This window comes from Teleopsis dalmanni, chromosome 1 (assembly GCF_002237135.1).
Source record: "Teleopsis dalmanni isolate 2A chromosome 1, ASM223713v2, whole genome shotgun sequence".
In the NCBI taxonomy this organism is placed as follows: Eukaryota; Metazoa; Arthropoda; class Insecta; order Diptera; family Diopsidae; genus Teleopsis; species Teleopsis dalmanni.
In genome coordinates, this window is record NC_051846.1 from 78039697 (window position 1) to 78057626 (window position 17930).

Below are 17930 nucleotides of genomic sequence, written 5' to 3' on the forward strand. Positions count from 1 at the left end.
TAGAGTACTGCACGCGCGCATTTGATTTCAGTTTCAAAGCATTCTATTGTGTTTAGAATGGTAGCATACTCTCACTCTCAACGAACAAATACGAATGTATAGGCATAAAAACAAAATGGAATGGAATAAATATTTGTTTCGTTTGTTTAGAGTACTCTAACTCTAAACATTCTAAAAGTATTTGAAGTAGTTGGGAGTACTCTAAGCATTTGATTTTCAGTTCATACAAAAATTATGTGTTTTTAAATAGTAAGACACAAATTTATTTATTTAAGTTTTTTTATTAATTAAATATTATTTAAAATGTTGATAATAGTAATTTGTTGATTACATATATAATATGACTTAATATATTAATTAAATATAAAAAAAATTTTGAACAAAAATTTATTTAAAAAAATTATAATAAGTTTTTTACAGTTTTTACAGTTCACAAATTTAATTTAATATGCAAATTAAATGTTGAGCATCGTCTGACTTAATTCCTCTTTTTCAAGATTTTTGTGTAAAACATGATTTGATTGATAGATCTTTGATTAGATGAAATCAATGTTCTTTTTTCTGATATTAAGTTCCGAGCAACTGAAAAAACCCTTTCCGAAGATGCACTACTTGCTGGTGTTGCAAATAATTTACAAGAAACTTTGTAAAGTAGAAATTCTGAAGGAATTCTTAAGAAATTTCTAAAAATCTCTCTTGTCATAAATAGATATTTTTACCATATCATGCATAAAATTATTTTCCAGGAAAAGGTAAATATGTGAAGCAATTTATTTTGTTACATCATAAAAAACTATCGACAAAGAAGGAAATTCTGCGCAAGCCGTTTTTTTAAGTTAACCTTTTGCATTAGATCTACCTGTTTAAACAACTTTTGCATTGAAAATAATAGAAAATTAAACCTAATTTACGTACTTTGATCTTGCAATTATTGCAAATCTCTACGCACATCCAACTTTCTTTACTTTTGCGCAGGCAACCAAACGCACACAAAATATATAAAATATTTCTTTGCAAAAATAGAATTATTTGAAATACTCTAAAAGTGATTGAAATACTCTAAAAGTGATTGAAATACTCTAAAATATTTGTTTATTTGATTTTAAAATTCAAAACAAACGATTATAGAGAACAAATCAACCCCCATTCCATTGAAACGAATTCTATCGGACCGTTTCTGTTATTCGTTCGTATTCGCTTTAGAAATAATTTGTAAATATGGTACACATTTGAAAATAAAACGAATGACCGCAAAAACGAATGTTTTGATGCAGCACTTTAATAGACAACCGAGTTACAAAAAGCTGTAGGTCATTGTTATTTCGGTTTTTCAATTGAAGGAGCAAAGATATTAGTACTTCCGTTTATTTGTGAATACTTTTACAAACTTAATTTGCTGCATGTGCTTTAAGTAATTGGAACACACACTAGCCATCTATTTTTTTTAAATAAACAAATTAAAAATAAATAAAGACATAATATTAATATATATAGACTGTGATTTCTAACAATTACTTTTAATATTGACATATCCATTACATATACTCATTCTAAACTAATTTTTTTAATAACATTATTTTGTTTACATATTATTATGTTGAGGCTAGTTGAGTCAGTATACTTGAGTACTTTTACTCCCTATTAACTGCGAGGTTTCTTCATAACCCTTCTCTACGCCCTGACTGGATTATTATTTATTACTTCATCAGACTGTAATGGTTACATATATATGGAACCTGTAATGTTTACATATATTCACATTAATATATTTCATACAAAATTAATTTACCATTTCATCACTTATCAAAAAGTTACATAACAAAATAAAAATAGTTATTGTTATAACTCATGATTTATTTAGTAAAATATGTGTTCCTGCATACTTAACCCATGCGTTCTGTCTTATGTTGACTTAATATATCCTAACTAATAGTAATTTTAGTATGTTTTCGTAATTAAAAAATTTAGTAACATTCATTTCGCTTTATCCATTAAATCCTTGGCTTCATTTATTTTAGCTGCCAAGTATGGAGAACCACCACGATCTGGATGATTGAGCAACATAATTCTTTTATGAGCATCCTTTATCTACATATTATGCAAAATATATAGTTAGTGCGATTTTATTTTATTTAGTTGATTTTACCTTTAGTTTAGGAGCCGATGGACTAACGCCTAATATAAGAGATGCCTCACGCTTGTTCATTTTTGGATCGAAACCGCCTTTATAATATTTAGAATTCGCAAAACCTCCTTCAAAGTTTTGTAGGCTTTTAACAGCTTCAGTTAACTTGGTAGTCATACCAGGCACACGGCGTAATATATGTTTTCCAGCAAAACCAATGGCAGCGGCACCAAGACCTGCGAGGATGATTGAACTCGCCTAAAAGTAAAAAATTCGTGAAATTAAACAAATATTTTTAGCAGTGCATTTATTAATCGCGCAAAAATACCATGATTTATATAATTTGTTAAATGATTTTAATTTCACAGCCAAAACAAAACGCGTTCTTGTCAAAGACAGCTGTTCATATTACTAAAGAGAATGTGCCGAATAAATACAATGCTGCCATCTACAGCCAAAACATTTTAGGAACAAACAATTTTAGTATTATTAAAAACAATTTTTTCCTAAAATATTTTAAATGACATTATAAAATTTTGAATAATAAATTTTTCAATAAATTTACAATAATACTATATGTAAAATTTGTAATTATAACAAAAATTTATTAACAAATTTGTTTTAATTAAAATTTGTGAAACGCCCTGTTTTAATTTTTTTATTTACTTTATTTTGTATTAATGCTCTTTGCATGAGATGTTTAATTTTGTTCATCGCAGAAAGCAGCAGATTACTCTTGGTTTATAAAATTAACAAAGAAAAAGTTGCCGAAAATGTTAAGGTTATTTATAATAGTGTTGATACAGTAATTTAAAATTTCAATCTTTGTAACTATTTTTTTTTTTTGAAGAACAAATATTACAAATTCATATAATAATATTCTACTTGGATTATTTTGTTGTATTTAATAAAATGAAAACTTGCAGTGAATAAAACATTTAAAAGTAATTATATGAGCAGGTAAAAAATATTTTTCTTAAGAACTTTTACTTTTAAAATTATTTTTGAATGCTTCTCCAAATGTCATTCGTTTTTGCAAATTTATTTACGAAAATACACAAAACACAATTGCAAATATATTTTTGTTTATTATACGTTTTGCCAAATCTAAGGTATGTAAAATAAGGTAAACTATAACTGCAATTACTGCAAGCAACTCAAGCGTAAAGTGCGAAGAGTACAAGTATATATTAGTTGTGATAGTGCTGCCAATTTTTGACTTGACAGCTGTATTCCAATATAAAACAATAACAAAAACGTGCTTTCCAATAAAAATAGCTCTCCTTTGATTGGAAATTATAAGAAAAAATTTTGTTAAGTGCACAAAAAGAGTGAACGATAAAGTGTTTCACAATTTTGTTTTGTATTAATTTTGTTTAATATATTACATAAAAAATAATAAATATTTATAAATATATTTCTAATAAACAAAGGCTCTGTTAAATTTTGGAATTAAGTTATATAAAAGTATAAGCAATCGTTTGGACTGACAAAAGAAATTTTGGAATTATAAAACTTCTGGTCCTGTAAGAAAAAACCCCAAACTGGAGCGAATTCCGGAATATTTACGCGATACCGTCGACTGGTTGATGGGGTAAGTGTGTTTTAATAAACTATATGTATTTAATGCATTTTTATTTATATTTGCGTGTTTATTAATATGAATCCCAACAAAGAACGTTCGCAAATTGGATTTGCTTTTAAACTGGCCACTGGTGTGTGTACCCCCAGTTTGGCTTGGTGCCAATTGGCCCCGATTCTTATTCTAAAAATTTCGGTTTTATATTTTCGTAGATGTGTCGTTTAAGTACATTCTGCTTCGTCGTTTTTTGTTTGTTTTTCTTTTTGTTATTTTAAATCAATAAAAAATATTGATTTCTCAATATTTCATTATAATATGTTATTTTTAACTAGACTGTTTGGAGCAGCCTTAGATAAGTGCTAAATATTTGTGGAAGATAATATAAAAAAGCTTAAGAAATCACATTTCCCATTCAACTAAATCCCAAAGTGTAGAGTTTGTCCGTATATGTATGTTTATACATTATACATTAATATAAATAAAGTTTGTTTGCTTTGTTTTTACATACCAACGCTCTGGAAGCTCTTTGATTTTGTTTATAATTACTCATGCTCAAGTACTGTACAATTATATTTAAGTTAATTGTTAAACAATATTTAATATATCACTTGAGATAATGGCTCATGCATATAATTGTTTATAATATCAATTGTATGTAAATATACTAAGTTCAACGACCAATAATGTCGCTCTGCCTTGAGTGTGGAGTAACAAATACACATTTTAATTCATTACATTTATTTATTAAAAAATGATTATAAAAATATTACCTTTAATTTTATTAATTTTTTTAACTAAGTGTAATTTTTTATTGTTTTTATTTAATCTGTACTTTTATTAGGTAAGCTAATCATTATTAAGTTTGTTTCATAAGGCCTAAGTAAGCATCTGCTCGGTTAAGGCTGTCACTAGTCTTGAAGGATATAAAAAAAATTTTACTTATAGTTCCAAAGAGATGTACTAAAAATGTTAAAATTTTTGAATTAATGCTAAACTTAATATACAAATAAAAATTTTTTACTATCAAGATTTTTAATTTTAAATCAAAATTATTATTTATTATTATAACAAATTTTATAGTAACAAGATTATCTAATCTATGTTGAGGGTAGTGGAGTCAGTGCACTTACTCTCTACTAACTGCGAGGTTTCTTCGTAACACCTCTCTACGCCTTGATTGGATTATTGTTTATCACTTCATCAGAGTAAGCAATAACTGACTTCAGATCTGCATACCTCCCCGTGGAACCTGTTACCACTCTGAGATTCGATAACGCGATGTTGGTACTATTGCGTAAATAGTTTCGGGGGTCTATCCTCTAGGTATTTTTTGATCGGATCAATCTTGAGATCCCTGAGAATGTCATTTGTCCTAATGTACCATGATACCTTCAAAAGTTTTCTCAGAGCCTGGCTTTGTATAATTTCCAGCTGGCGAATAGTAGTGTTTGAGGCTTTGCTGAATATATTTAACCGATTCTTAAGAGATTTGATTTTAGCGTCAAAAATTCTATTAAAAAAATTAATTAACCATAATAGACTGATTGATTTTATGATTTCCAAAATTTATCTTCAATGAGATATTATATTTTATCCAGATAAAAGGACCCACTCCACCTTTTAACAAAATAAATTTGAAAATTATAAGGGTTTTAACCTGTAAGCTTCTCGAATAAATAAAAGTTGTTTAATGTTTTTCTTCCTATACTCTTCCCCATGCATAGACTTTCCTTCTGTGATCCGGAAATTTATTAGAGATAATTGAGTGAATATTTTTTAAGTTTCTTTTATTTTTATGCTAATAATAGTTGTCTGGTTTCATAATTCATTACTAAAGAGATAAAGTATTAAGGAGTATTTAGATTAAAAACAAAACTATTTTTGTTTCCATGAATATAATCTGCAGTATACATACAAATTTATACTTAAAAATAATAATCAGCCTAGAAATATTGAAACATAGTACGTCTCAAATGAAGATACCATGTTAAATGAAATATTTAATCCACAAAGGGCATAAATGTAATAAGTTTTACAAAACCAGAATCATGGATTGCACAAATGTACAAATTTTACACGATATCTTAAAATTGCACGTGATAATCTTACCTATTTAAGGGGGCTTATATACTTATTTTATACAGGTATGAATGCAAAAATTTGTGTTTTCTCAGTTTTTAAGGTGGTTTTAAGATTTAAATATTGTTAGTCTCTCAGCGAAAATTCAAAATTTAAATTCTTTGTATTAAAAAATTTTTCAAAAAATTATATTTGATTATTTTGTACTCGTATAATGTATTGTAATTTTTCATTTTAATTATAAAAATAATAAAGACATTTACTGTTGTTTTAGGGTTGAATGTCAACACGTGAGTTTAGATTTGATAACCTATAAAAGGTTATCGAATAGAAGTAATATAATATAGATAATGATTAAATAAAATTATTATAGTGCATGTCTTCAAAACATCATATGCATAAGTCTGTGTTAACAAACAAACAAAAATCAAAAAAGGTTTCAATATCTCTTTAAATTTATATATGAATAATCCATATTCCTGCAAAAGGGACTGTATGTGACAAATTTATAGTGTTCATAACAAAAATCTGTCCCTCTTTCTCACTTGTTTCATATTTAACTTTTGGTGAAAGGGAACTATAGATTGAATAATTACAACTTCTTAAAATATCTGCTAGTATTTCATTGTCTTTTACATATTTTGTACATATAGCTTATATTTTGCATTTAAGTTATGAAACAATTTTATTCATATCGATCGGTAAAACTAAAATTGAAACTATGTACTGCCTTAAATTTTGTACTATACTATACTGGGTTTCATTATAGCTTTGCCTTAACAAGGAAATATTATAAGGCCTAAAGGCTTTTTCAAAGTATGTATTCTCATTAACAAACATTTTTATGAATTAGCAAAATTATTTGTAATTTATTGTGATTATTGTTGTTGTAACACAGTCTTTGTTAGGAGAGTTCAACGACTATATGGTTGTCTGAAAATACGAATGATTTTGGGATATCGACTCTGGAAAAAAGATTACTCTATAGTCTGTTGTTAAAAAAACATTCATTCTCAATATTTCAGTAATTCTATATAGTTATGGGTTCAATTGAAAGAGTTTTTATAGCAAATGTTATAGACGATTGAAACTGATTATTGTGAAGGAGCGATTGGATTACATCATTGTCTTGATTCATTATTATTCTATGACCAGTATTATATTCTACAACAGAAGTTAACTTATTGATAAAACCTGAATATATAAAGAAACTGATTTTTTTGTATTTTATTGTGATATAATGATCTTACTATGTAGATTTTAAAATATAAAATTTTTCAATTTGAAAATATCCTTACAATAATCCTTACCATAATTGCGAAGGAAGTATTGCATAATATTATTATAGTCCGTTAATTAATTTTTAGTCGATGGTCAGTATTATATTCCACAACAGCAGATAGCTTACTCTCTCTCTTCCTCTCCCTCTTCCTCTCCCTCTTCCTCTCTATCTTCCTCACTGTCTTCCTCTCTTCTTCTCTCTCTCTTCCTCTCTCTCTCTTCCTCTCTCTCTCTTCCTCTCTCTCTCTTCCTCTCTCTCTCTCTCTCTCTCTCCCTCTCGGATAAAACCTGAATATTTAAAGAAATTGTTTTTTTTTGATAATGTAATAATTTTACTATATAGATTATATGTACTTTATAATGGACTCTGAAATAAAATTTATGGATTTGTAAATATGCTTACTATAATCACGTTTTCTATTTGAAATAAAAATTTTGTCATGGTATATACAACTTTGTAATGAACTACTTTATTAAATAACATATTTATTTTATTGTTATGTTATCTATATATACATATACTACTATTCTTTTCACTAATGACTGAAGAAATCTGTTTGCTTAATTTATTTGTAAAATAATACTTGGAACTAGTTTCCAGATCTTTTCACTCAATTCAGTCACTTTTTAATTTAGTTTTTTACTATTTCGTGATAATTGTTTTTGGGTTTCTTAATGAAATATTACAAACAAACAATATAACAAAAACAATAATAATTTACTACTGAAATAATAATTCACTATTCCTTATTGTTGAAATTATATATATACATATATAGTATGTTCATCTCATTTGAAACGCGAATTGCATTTAGATTTTCACTTTTAGGGGTACGAAAAATAGATTTCAAGCTTTTTCGTGTACTTAGTCAACATCTCTGATATTATATATTTTCTATAAGAAGAATGAAAAGTTATATATGGCAGTATATTAAGTGACTGTCAAGTCACTTAAAGAATTGTACTAAGTAATTGTTGAATTTTTCACCCATTTCACCCATATAAAGTAATGTGGTGTTTCAAATCTAAAATTCAATTATATAATATATGAACGAGCTTATCATATCCTCAAAAATAATTATAATTGCATTTGGTAATATTAAATTTGCATAACGTACTCTTCAAATAATAAACATATTTCCCATATTGCAAAATGAAGACAAATGGAAATGGAAAAATAATGTTTTAAAGATTTACATAACAACTACAAACGAATTGAGTCAAGTCAAGTCGAATCGGTTCGGTTCGAATTGAGTACATATATCTTTCATAATTGAAAAGCGTACATTTCGCTTTGCAGAGCAAAGTAGAAAAATATAAAAAATAAATGGAAAATCATATGGAATGCGAAATGTTGATGTATGTCACGTGTCCCTGCAGTGGTAGCCATGTACTGCTAGCACTGCCGCCTTCCGTCACTTGGTCTGCAAAGTTGTGAATTATTGATTTCTAACAACACTAAACACTAAACACAACCCAGCAACCCAGCAGCGAGCACTTCTGGTATCAGCACTGCCTGTTAAGCTCTATTATATCTGCTTGTACTGCATAGGGCCGGCCGCAGGTGGCGGATGAGTTGTTTGCTTGCAATACAGTAAAGTAGCAATGGGAAGCAAATAAAATCAAATGAAAAAACCTTGAAGAAAAATTAGACAAAATTTAATTAAATTATCAAGAAGCGCGCTTGTGTTGTACATTTTGTACGTCTCCAGCGCTGACGCCGTCTATTGTTTGCACTCATCACAAATTGACATCACAAATCACTTTCATTAAGTCTCTTTAGCAGCACAACGAAGCCCTGAACAAAGCATCTCAACGTTTTTAAATGGAAATAAATCAATTTTAATTTATTTTTAGTATTATTGTTTTTTATTTATATTTGAAGGTTTCACTTGCGGTTGATAGTGGTACATAGAACGTATGTACGTGTTTTGCAGTCATTTGTACTCAACACCCCGTTCCGTTTTCCACTTACACTAGTTGTTTGTAGTTGACATGTAACCAACCACCTTCGCATATATTTATTAGTTCCATTGACGACTACCTCTAACACCATCGGCGCCTTTAAAGGAATACATCGACATTTGGACGCACAAATAACCAAGCTGCCAATTAAATCGCGGTTTACTGTTTCCACTGTGCTGCAGTGCGTTGCGTTCAGTTTTGTTATTAGGTTTCAGTTGCATTTTGGTATTTAATGTTGCTGCAACATTAACGTGTGCTTCCGGTTGCATTTTCGCTACTATTTACTACTTACTATTGGTAGTATTAATGCTACTATAACTTTTGGTTCCTATAAAAAGTTACTCGTTTACATAATGAATTGGGCTATTTCGAATTTGACCGGTAGTAATCGTGTCAGTCGTGCTATTCTTGTGCGCTACGCTGCAGTTCCTTTGGCTAGTGCGGATGCTGAATCTGCACCACAAACTCCTACTTCCACAAAGGATACTCCACATTCATCTTTTGCTATTTCCTTTCTACATTCATCTCGTAATGTTCCTGGACGTGCCGTACCTCGCAGTTCTACTGGACCAGCTGCAGCGCAATTATCATTACCCCTTGACGTTGAGGAGACTGTCACCTGCTTTTGCAGGTAAATGTCAATTTACAATAAATTATTCCTTTTTTGATTTACAGTACAGTGCTTATATTATTTATAAGGAAACAAGGAAAGAGAAATTAATTTAGAAGGAGTTTATGTAAGGCCGTAAAGAATATTACAGATTTATTTTTATTAAAACATTTCTTTCTGTTAATAAGACATGATTTTATAGCGTGCACGTGTGCTATTTTTTGCTTTATATCATTTATTATGAGACAAAATGTCACAAAGATGATTTAAATTCTAATCGAAAATAATCCAAGACATTTCTTCAAATTCAAATACAGAATAATTTAATGTTGTACAATGTATATTTAAACCCATATATCGTCTTTCCAATATTAGTTAACTATTTTATTATTTTATTATTATGTCTTAACTTTAGAGACTTTCTGAATTCAAGTAATTATTAAAATTTCAATAGTAATAGAAATTGACAATAGTTTGTAATATGCAGGCGTAAATTATACGCATAAATAATTATAAATTATTTAATCACTTACTCAAATATCAATGCAAGCCACAGTTAATATCTTCCACCCGTTAGTTTTACTTTACACATTCCACTTCAATCTGTAACAAGAATTTCAAAAATGTATATTTTCACCTTAAAGGATTTCGTTTATATCGAATCAAAAGCTTTTATGGCCGGATTATCATCTCTAATTATGAAGATATGTTTCAGTCATCATAACGACTAGATTTTATTTGACACAATATATCAATGCCATATTTTTCGGCAGATAGGGTCGAAGATCTCCTATAGGAAACTTTTGAAAATCTCCTTTAGGAAGATCTCTATAGGAAACTTCAAAGTAACTCCTATAGGAAACTTCTGAAGATCTCCTGTAGGAAGATCTCTATAGCAAACTTCTAAAGATCTCCTATAGGAAACTTCTGAAAATCTCCTATAGGAAGATGTCTATAGGAAACTTCTGAAGATCTTTTATAGGAAACTTTTGAAGGTCTCCTATTGCTTGTTATTGTCAATGTTTATGCATGTATGATGGACAGATGGAGTGATTTGTAAAGGAAAAATTGGCCATTACAGAAAAAGAAAGCGTGATAAGCAGAAATTTCCTGCGCAAATCTTTTTCGTAATATATAAATTTTTTAATATACAGAAAATAAAAAAAATTTTCCAAAAATTTGGACATAAATAAAGTTTTCCACAGAAATAATCGACTTTGGCCCGTCAAGGTTTCAAGAACCACGTACGTTTTGGGTTCCTAAAAATACGGATATATATGAACGAACCATCATATTTGAGATAAATGATAAATTTTTGGTTAAAGTTTGGAAAGTGTTTTTTTTAACATACTTTATTTTAATAAATATTGAAAAAAAAATCCCTTTTTCCCATAATAATTTTTTTCCAACTCGGGAGTTTATCGGAGTTATGTACGAAACAGTCTATATATGAATGGATGGAATACAATTATTTTTTGTAATATATGTTAATATCGAGCCTTCCTAAGTGTAATCGGGAAATCGATTAAGGAAATTTTAAGAATTTATCTTCATGAAAACAGATGCTAAAGAAAGATTATTTATTGATTTTTATTTTCAATGATGTTTCGTGTATTATTCTTAATTATATTATTTCAATAATGTTCATTCTTATATACAAAAGATCATAAAATTAGAAATCTGGTTTGAACTGCTGTATACGATATACACATGTCCATACATTTATTATCGATGTATAACACTTTAAGAAGAGCAGAGGTTTTTCCAATGAGTTCTGTTCACATTATTAATTATTATAAAATATGTATTTCTCAATTCTTACCTATGTACATGTTTTTCCTTCTTCGGAACTAGTTGACACTGGTATTTTCTATTTACCATTTTGTTCAAATTTGTTGGCACAGAAAAACATTTTTTCAGATGCAAAAGTTTGTTCTGGAAATCGAAATTCCTTATGAAGATAATGTTGATATTTTTAAATAATGCCTGTCACTAATTTAAAGATTTTATTTTACGTTTCGTATCTCTCAAAATTCCTTAAAACTATTTAATTTTTAGATTAGGAGTTTAGCTATTCTAAAAATCGGCACGATCCACTAATAACAAGATTTTCCCTTGTATAGTTAGAAATTACGAGTGTTAAGCACATATTATTATATATTATCTTTTCTTCGCATTAACTTATTATTATATGTAATTGGAAAAAATGCCTATAGCATCTAAATTCAAATCCAATATATCTATTATTAAATGTTCTCAGTCGTAAGTCTACAGAATTATCTCACAAGCAAGTTGTCACGTAACGCTAGACACATTCAACCACGATCCAACATTAGCACCTGTGTTTAGTAAGATAAATTGTTATGTGTATAAAAACATGTAAATCGTCTGCGAAAGCATCTGACCATACTTGTCTGGCTATTTGGAGAATGAAGATTGACATAAACTTTTGCACTACTAAAAGTGTAGATTTTTGTAAAAATACATGTAGTTTACAGAAATGCAAACTGATAACTTTCTCTCTAAATTGAGGTCAAATATTGAATATGTAATAATGTCTTATTAATACTTATGGATAAATTTATAAATATATAAGAATATATATTTATATAATAAAAATATACTGCTTGGTATTTAATAACTTCTTAAATTAATTAATATGGAATAAATGGAGAGTACAATTATATCTCTATATATTGAATATATTGAATGGAGAGAACAATTATATCTCTATATATTAAATGGGGAGTACAATTATATCCCTATATATTGAATATATTGAATGGAGAGTACAATTATATCTCTATGTATTGAATATATTAAATGGAGGGATAACTCTATATATTAAATGGAGAGTACAATTATATCCCTATATATTGAATATATTGAATAGAGAGTATAATTATATTTCTATGTATTGCATATATTGAATGGAGAGTACAATTATATCTCTATATATTGAATATATATACATATTATGAACAAAATCTTATTTTTATTCTATCCATAAATGCCAATCAATCAACATGATTCTTCCCTAACATCTCTTACTACTTCGACTCTTTTTCCTTGGTTATCTGTTATTTATTCGAAATCTTACAGCGAATCTAACAGCAACAAATGTTTATAATAGATATATAGTTTTTAGAATGTATTACCCAAGAATTTCTATTATATGTATACATTTTTTATTCTAGAATACACTAAATGGTATTGCACATACAATTATTTATCAAGGTTCTTTGAGCACGAAAATCTAGAAAAATGACAAATATTTCAGATTATATATGACATTTTCAATTTCTTTTCGTTTTTAATTCGAGTGCCCGAAAGTGTGTTTTCATGTCAGTTTTATTTTGGTTCCAGTATAATTTGTGGATCAGTGTATATGCGAACCCTTGAAATTTGTCGTCACATACAAAATTGTTTGTTTCATTTTTAGAAGAGAACGTTTCAAGGTTAATGCATCTAAAAGATATGATTTCTATGACTTGCTTTTCCATAAATCTAAATATTGTGTTGGTGGAAATGTAAACAAAAATTCTTCTACTAAAAATAAATTTTATTTAAAAGTAACCACAACCACTTGTATGTGGTTCATAAGTAGTTCCGTTTTTGTATTAATCGTAAATAATAGATTTAAATATCTGAAGAATTTATTTAAAAATATATTTTAATTTTTTTGTTATTTGCTTATCTGTAAACAAAAATCAAAAATACAAAAATTGTATTTATAAACTGTATGTATTCATTTTTTAAAGTCCACTCAATTATTTTAAATAATTTAAATGTTAATCTATATTAATTGCAAATATATGTAGAAATAAAATGTGACTTGAGTGAAATGTTTCTGATAACGCCCATAGTATTTTTTTTTGTAGGGCTCTCATCTGAACACCCTTTCCGCTTTCAGGCAATTGCTAAGAACACTGAAATGCTTACAACCTTACTTTGTAACAAATTGAAGGACAATTGTTGCAAGAATAGCCCAGTTTGATTTAAAAAAAAAAAACCCGTCAAGGTTCATAAACGCACTGAGGGGGTTCTCCTCTGTGCTATAAAATGTCATAGTACTTTTTATAGATATTTAAATTTTTTTGGTTTTCGAATTTGTACAAAAGTTGTATATGTATTCTTAGCATTAAAATTTTTTATATACAAATATTTAGATCAACACCACATAATTGTGTTTACTCAAAACTAATCAAATTTAATAATAAATTATAATAATAAACAATACAGTTTATAGTGAAAACTCTTATTTTGTATATTCTACTATATTATATTATTCTGTAATATTTGTATATTTTCCCAGCCAAACATTTTTGATAGACTTTTAATTGACAAAACTGTATAAAAAAACCTACCATAAATATATAGATATGCAGTTGATTTTATGTAAATAAACTCATATACAGACATATAATAATTTTTAATGTAAATAATTCTCTCCAGCCTAACATATGAATATGAAGAATAAAGTTGTTTAAGAAATTTTTTATAAAAAACTGTTTTTTATGAGGTGTAGCATTTCAAATTACAAGAAAACCAACAGAATTTCTAGAAAAGGGTCATATTATATTTAATATGATATATAAGTTTAGGATATCAAAACGAATCTTCAATCTTCATCATAGAGCTTTAATTTTCTATAATTTTTTCTATAATTTGAGTCTGTAATTTATAAATATCTGCTTTTAAAGTTGGTCTTGTTATGGAGTAGTCTGTTGTATAGACTTATGATTTTAAATATCTCTGACATCAAATAACTGATCGGGCATGCTATATTGCTATTTATTTTTAGAAAGGGTTGCGAACTATATTACCATGTCAATGCATCCTTTGAGAATTGTTGCGATTATTGGATATAGTTCCATTTAGGGAAACATTATAGTCTTCCTACACCTGTATTATTGATTTCTCTGACAGTAAAATATGCAGTACGGTTTCGTTGGAAGTCTTCTACAAACTGTTCATTATTTCATAGAAAATAAATCTTTGTACATGATTCTGTTTTGAGCACTCCCGACCTTCTGGCTTTTTTCCTTCTTGAATAAGTACAGCCCCAATCATAAACAAAATCAAATGGTACATTTTTTAGGGTACTTTGGTAGCTACCCAATCGCTTTACAGTCTACTTCAATTTTTTTTTATTAATAAAGTACTTCTCACTTTCTTCCTTTTTGAATAAGTATAGCCCCAATCATGCCATCGGTTCATAAACAAAATCAAATGGTACATTTTTTGGGTACTTCGGTAGCTACTCAATTGGTTTCCAGTCTTCTTTACTCCAATTTTTTTTTTTTTAATAACAAAGCAACTAAACTTTATAGAGTAGTACTCTGCAAACATTTTTTCTTACTAAACATTTATTTTGTATACAAACATACATAATCGTAAATAATTATAGTCGCTGATAATACGTTGTATTAATATTTGTCAAGCATTGCTTAATAAAAAGATGCTGTGTTAGTTAACAGATTAATTATCAGCTGTACTTAAAAGTCGACGCTGTAAAATGTATGGTAATATTTTCATTTATCTAAAAACTGCTATATATATTGTACATTTTATGATTGTATATTCTATATATAAGTAAGTTTTATATGAAACTAGCATTGCCTTGTGCGTTTCGGTAAACGTAAAATTGAAAACTTTTTTATCAACTTTTTTAATTTCAATTAAATAAATACAAAATTAAATAATATTTAAAGTGAAAAATACAATTTTATTTACATAAATTTAATTAAATTCAAAGCTTTGCCATTTCAATTCGTTATGTTTACCTCAACAAAATTTGCTACACTAATAAGATTTGCTACAATAAGCATAGTACATTGTTCTGGTGTTCAATTTGCGTTGTAAATTGTCTATTGAGTGTAATGCTTGTCAATACTTTTAAGTTCCGACTTATTTATTGTTCTGGACTTTATTACCTCTTTTTATGGTTCGCTATATTCTTTAATTTTTCTAAATGTTTATTACGTTGTTCATCAATTCAACTTTCTGTTATATATTTCATTACTGTAGTGCATTTTTTTAGTATATTTTTTATTTTTTTTTAAAAACATTATAATAAAAATTTATAAAATTATTATAAAAAAAATTTGAAGTAGAGAGAATTTTTATAAATTTGATTTTTGTTTCTTCTAACTATAATATATATATTTAAACAAATCATGTTACGCATGTTAAGGAATTCAGAATTTGGTCTACTGCTTAGAACGAGATATATGAAATGTTACGTATGGTCAGTCAGTCTTACTATATAGAGTAGAAATTTGCATTCTTAAAACCGCAATGAATAAATTGGAGGCCGTCTATTGAATATACATTGAACTGATAGAAATGAAAAGTTATTTTCGTAGTCAAAAATAATTGCTAGAAAATAGTAACAGCAATTCAAACCCTGCTAAAAACCATGCAAAAAAAAGAAAAAAAGCATTCTTGGTCACATAATACGTGCATCCAAATACGAAGTATTGCAATTTATACTTCAAGGCCGTATGGAAGGACGCAGAGGTGTTGGACGGAAACAACCCTCATGGTTAAGGAATATCCGTACCTGGACAAGATTTCAAACTTGAATTGTAGAAACACAAGTTAGGAATGACGGAACACATAAAAACCTATTGAACAAGTTTGCTATTGGACTTACAGTGTCCAATGCCCAAAATGAAATAAAACATTATTAAAATCGAAAGCGACGTCCTTAGCATTATCTTTCATGCATTGAACGTAGAAAAAATGCATATACAAAACGATTTACAATATAATTGGATAAAAATATAAAAAATTTAATAAAGTTGCTCAAAAACCTATGAAATATATAGAAACTACGAAACTGAAATTAAGGAAAAAATTGAAAAATGTTTCGGTCCGGATTATTGATTAGTAAGTATTCGGATTATTAGGTGTTCGCTTTATTGAAAGCATACTGTATTTTTTTCTTTATCTACTGATCATAAGCTTACGTTAAGTTGAATTATAAAAGACAAGAAACACATAAAAGTGCTTCAAATATATAATCCGGCTTTTCGAAGATTCTAACATTTGAATTTCATGCATATTTGTGTTCAAGAATTTGTTTTGAGTTCAGCAATCAACTCGAAAATATTCGAACACTATATGAATGTTTGCTGTAATACGTATTTACCATAATTGTATAAACAAAACAAAAATATAATAAGGATATTCACGAATTCGAGTAACGAGTTCAAATTTCTAAATTATTGTGAAAATAAAAGAGAAAGCAAAGCATATGCTTGACTAACGTAGTAGCGTTGCAACGCATTGCTCGACATGTATTTTGTTGTTGCTGCTTTGCACTTTTAATACGCTACTCGGTTACCGAGCGCGTTACTCGAAATCGTGAATAACCCTAATGAAATATAAAGTTTTATGTAGCTCAACATTAAAACATATTAATTCACATTATTTCTAATTATTTTACATTTTTTGTACCTATATTTTTACATATTAATGGATACTGTAACGGTAATGTTATCCGTTACCCAAAATTTGTTATTTATTAATGATTAATATGGATACCATTTCGTAAAAAGAACTGTGAACTGTCCAGTGCATTTCTTTGGTTAAATAAATATTAAAATATTAATATCACAATTACTTCTCTATAACGTCAGACAGACCCTGTATAATTTTTAAATGTACAATAAGTTGCAGAATATATACATATAAATTTACAAACTTACATTTGCCAACATATGGTGTTCTACAATTTCTATACTAATCGCTGCTTTTAAATGCTCTGCACGTTACGCTACTTGTTTTGTCTTACGATATGCTTCTGCCTCTGCCTCTGCCACTGCTTCTGCCTTCTTTAATTTATATTGTTTTTGCTTTTGCGACACACTGTGCAGTGTATTTAACAGGTCAAGTCATAAAAATAAATATTAAAGAGAGAAATTTGCTCAGTGCTGCTCTTATATACAAACATTACTGTCTGCTGCAAGTGTGTATGGGTAGAGAACAGCTGATTTCTACTTTTTGTGTTTACAACACTAAAGAGTGAACGTCGCTACCGAACATCTGTTCTAACTTGTTCACATGTTGTTGTTTTGTGTTGATGCTTTGTTTTTATTGCCTTATGTTTGAAAAGTTGAAAAAGCATAAAAACAACAGTAAATTTCATATGGAAATTAATAAACTGTAACTTATAAGATATGAATAGTAAAGGAGAATTATAATGTTGACTTTTTTTTCTGCTTTAGTTTGATTGAAATTTAATCAAGATTTCAGCATAATTTCCTTTTCGGTTTATTTTT

General features: G+C 28.1%; 2 protein-coding genes across 5 annotated transcripts in view; one reads left to right on the plus strand and one right to left on the minus strand.

The window, feature by feature from the left end:
- Positions 1 to 1833: 1833 nt before the first annotated feature.
- On the minus strand, positions 1834 to 2879 carry LOC119665752 (mitochondrial import inner membrane translocase subunit TIM14-like). 2 transcript variants are annotated; one of them, XM_038074994.1, is made up of 3 exons: positions 2792 to 2879; positions 2147 to 2383; positions 1834 to 2088 (listed from the first exon to the last, which is right to left on the minus strand). In XM_038074994.1, exons 1-3 carry the CDS (start codon positions 2837 to 2839, stop codon positions 1975 to 1977), a joined length of 399 nt encoding a protein of 132 aa, XP_037930922.1. In that variant the 5' UTR covers positions 2840 to 2879; the 3' UTR covers positions 1834 to 1974. The 2 variants fall into 2 exon arrangements, with proteins under 2 accessions (XP_037930922.1, XP_037930923.1); XM_038074995.1 differs by lacking the exon at positions 2792 to 2879 and adding an exon at positions 2454 to 2637.
- LOC119665750 (MOB kinase activator-like 2) overlaps positions 2824 to 17930 on the plus strand; it is a 70761-nt gene continuing 55654 nt past the window's right edge. Inside the window, exons 1-2 of one of the 3 annotated variants that reach the window (XM_038074992.1) lie at positions 2824 to 2906; positions 3559 to 3719. In XM_038074992.1, the coding sequence (XP_037930920.1) occupies positions 3715 to 3719 (5 nt within the window). In that variant the 5' untranslated portion in view covers positions 2824 to 2906; positions 3559 to 3714. Of the gene's footprint in view, positions 2907 to 3051; positions 3086 to 3558; positions 3720 to 17930 lie in introns of those variants that run through there. The other 2 variants (XM_038074991.1, XM_038074993.1) reach the window with 2 other exon arrangements.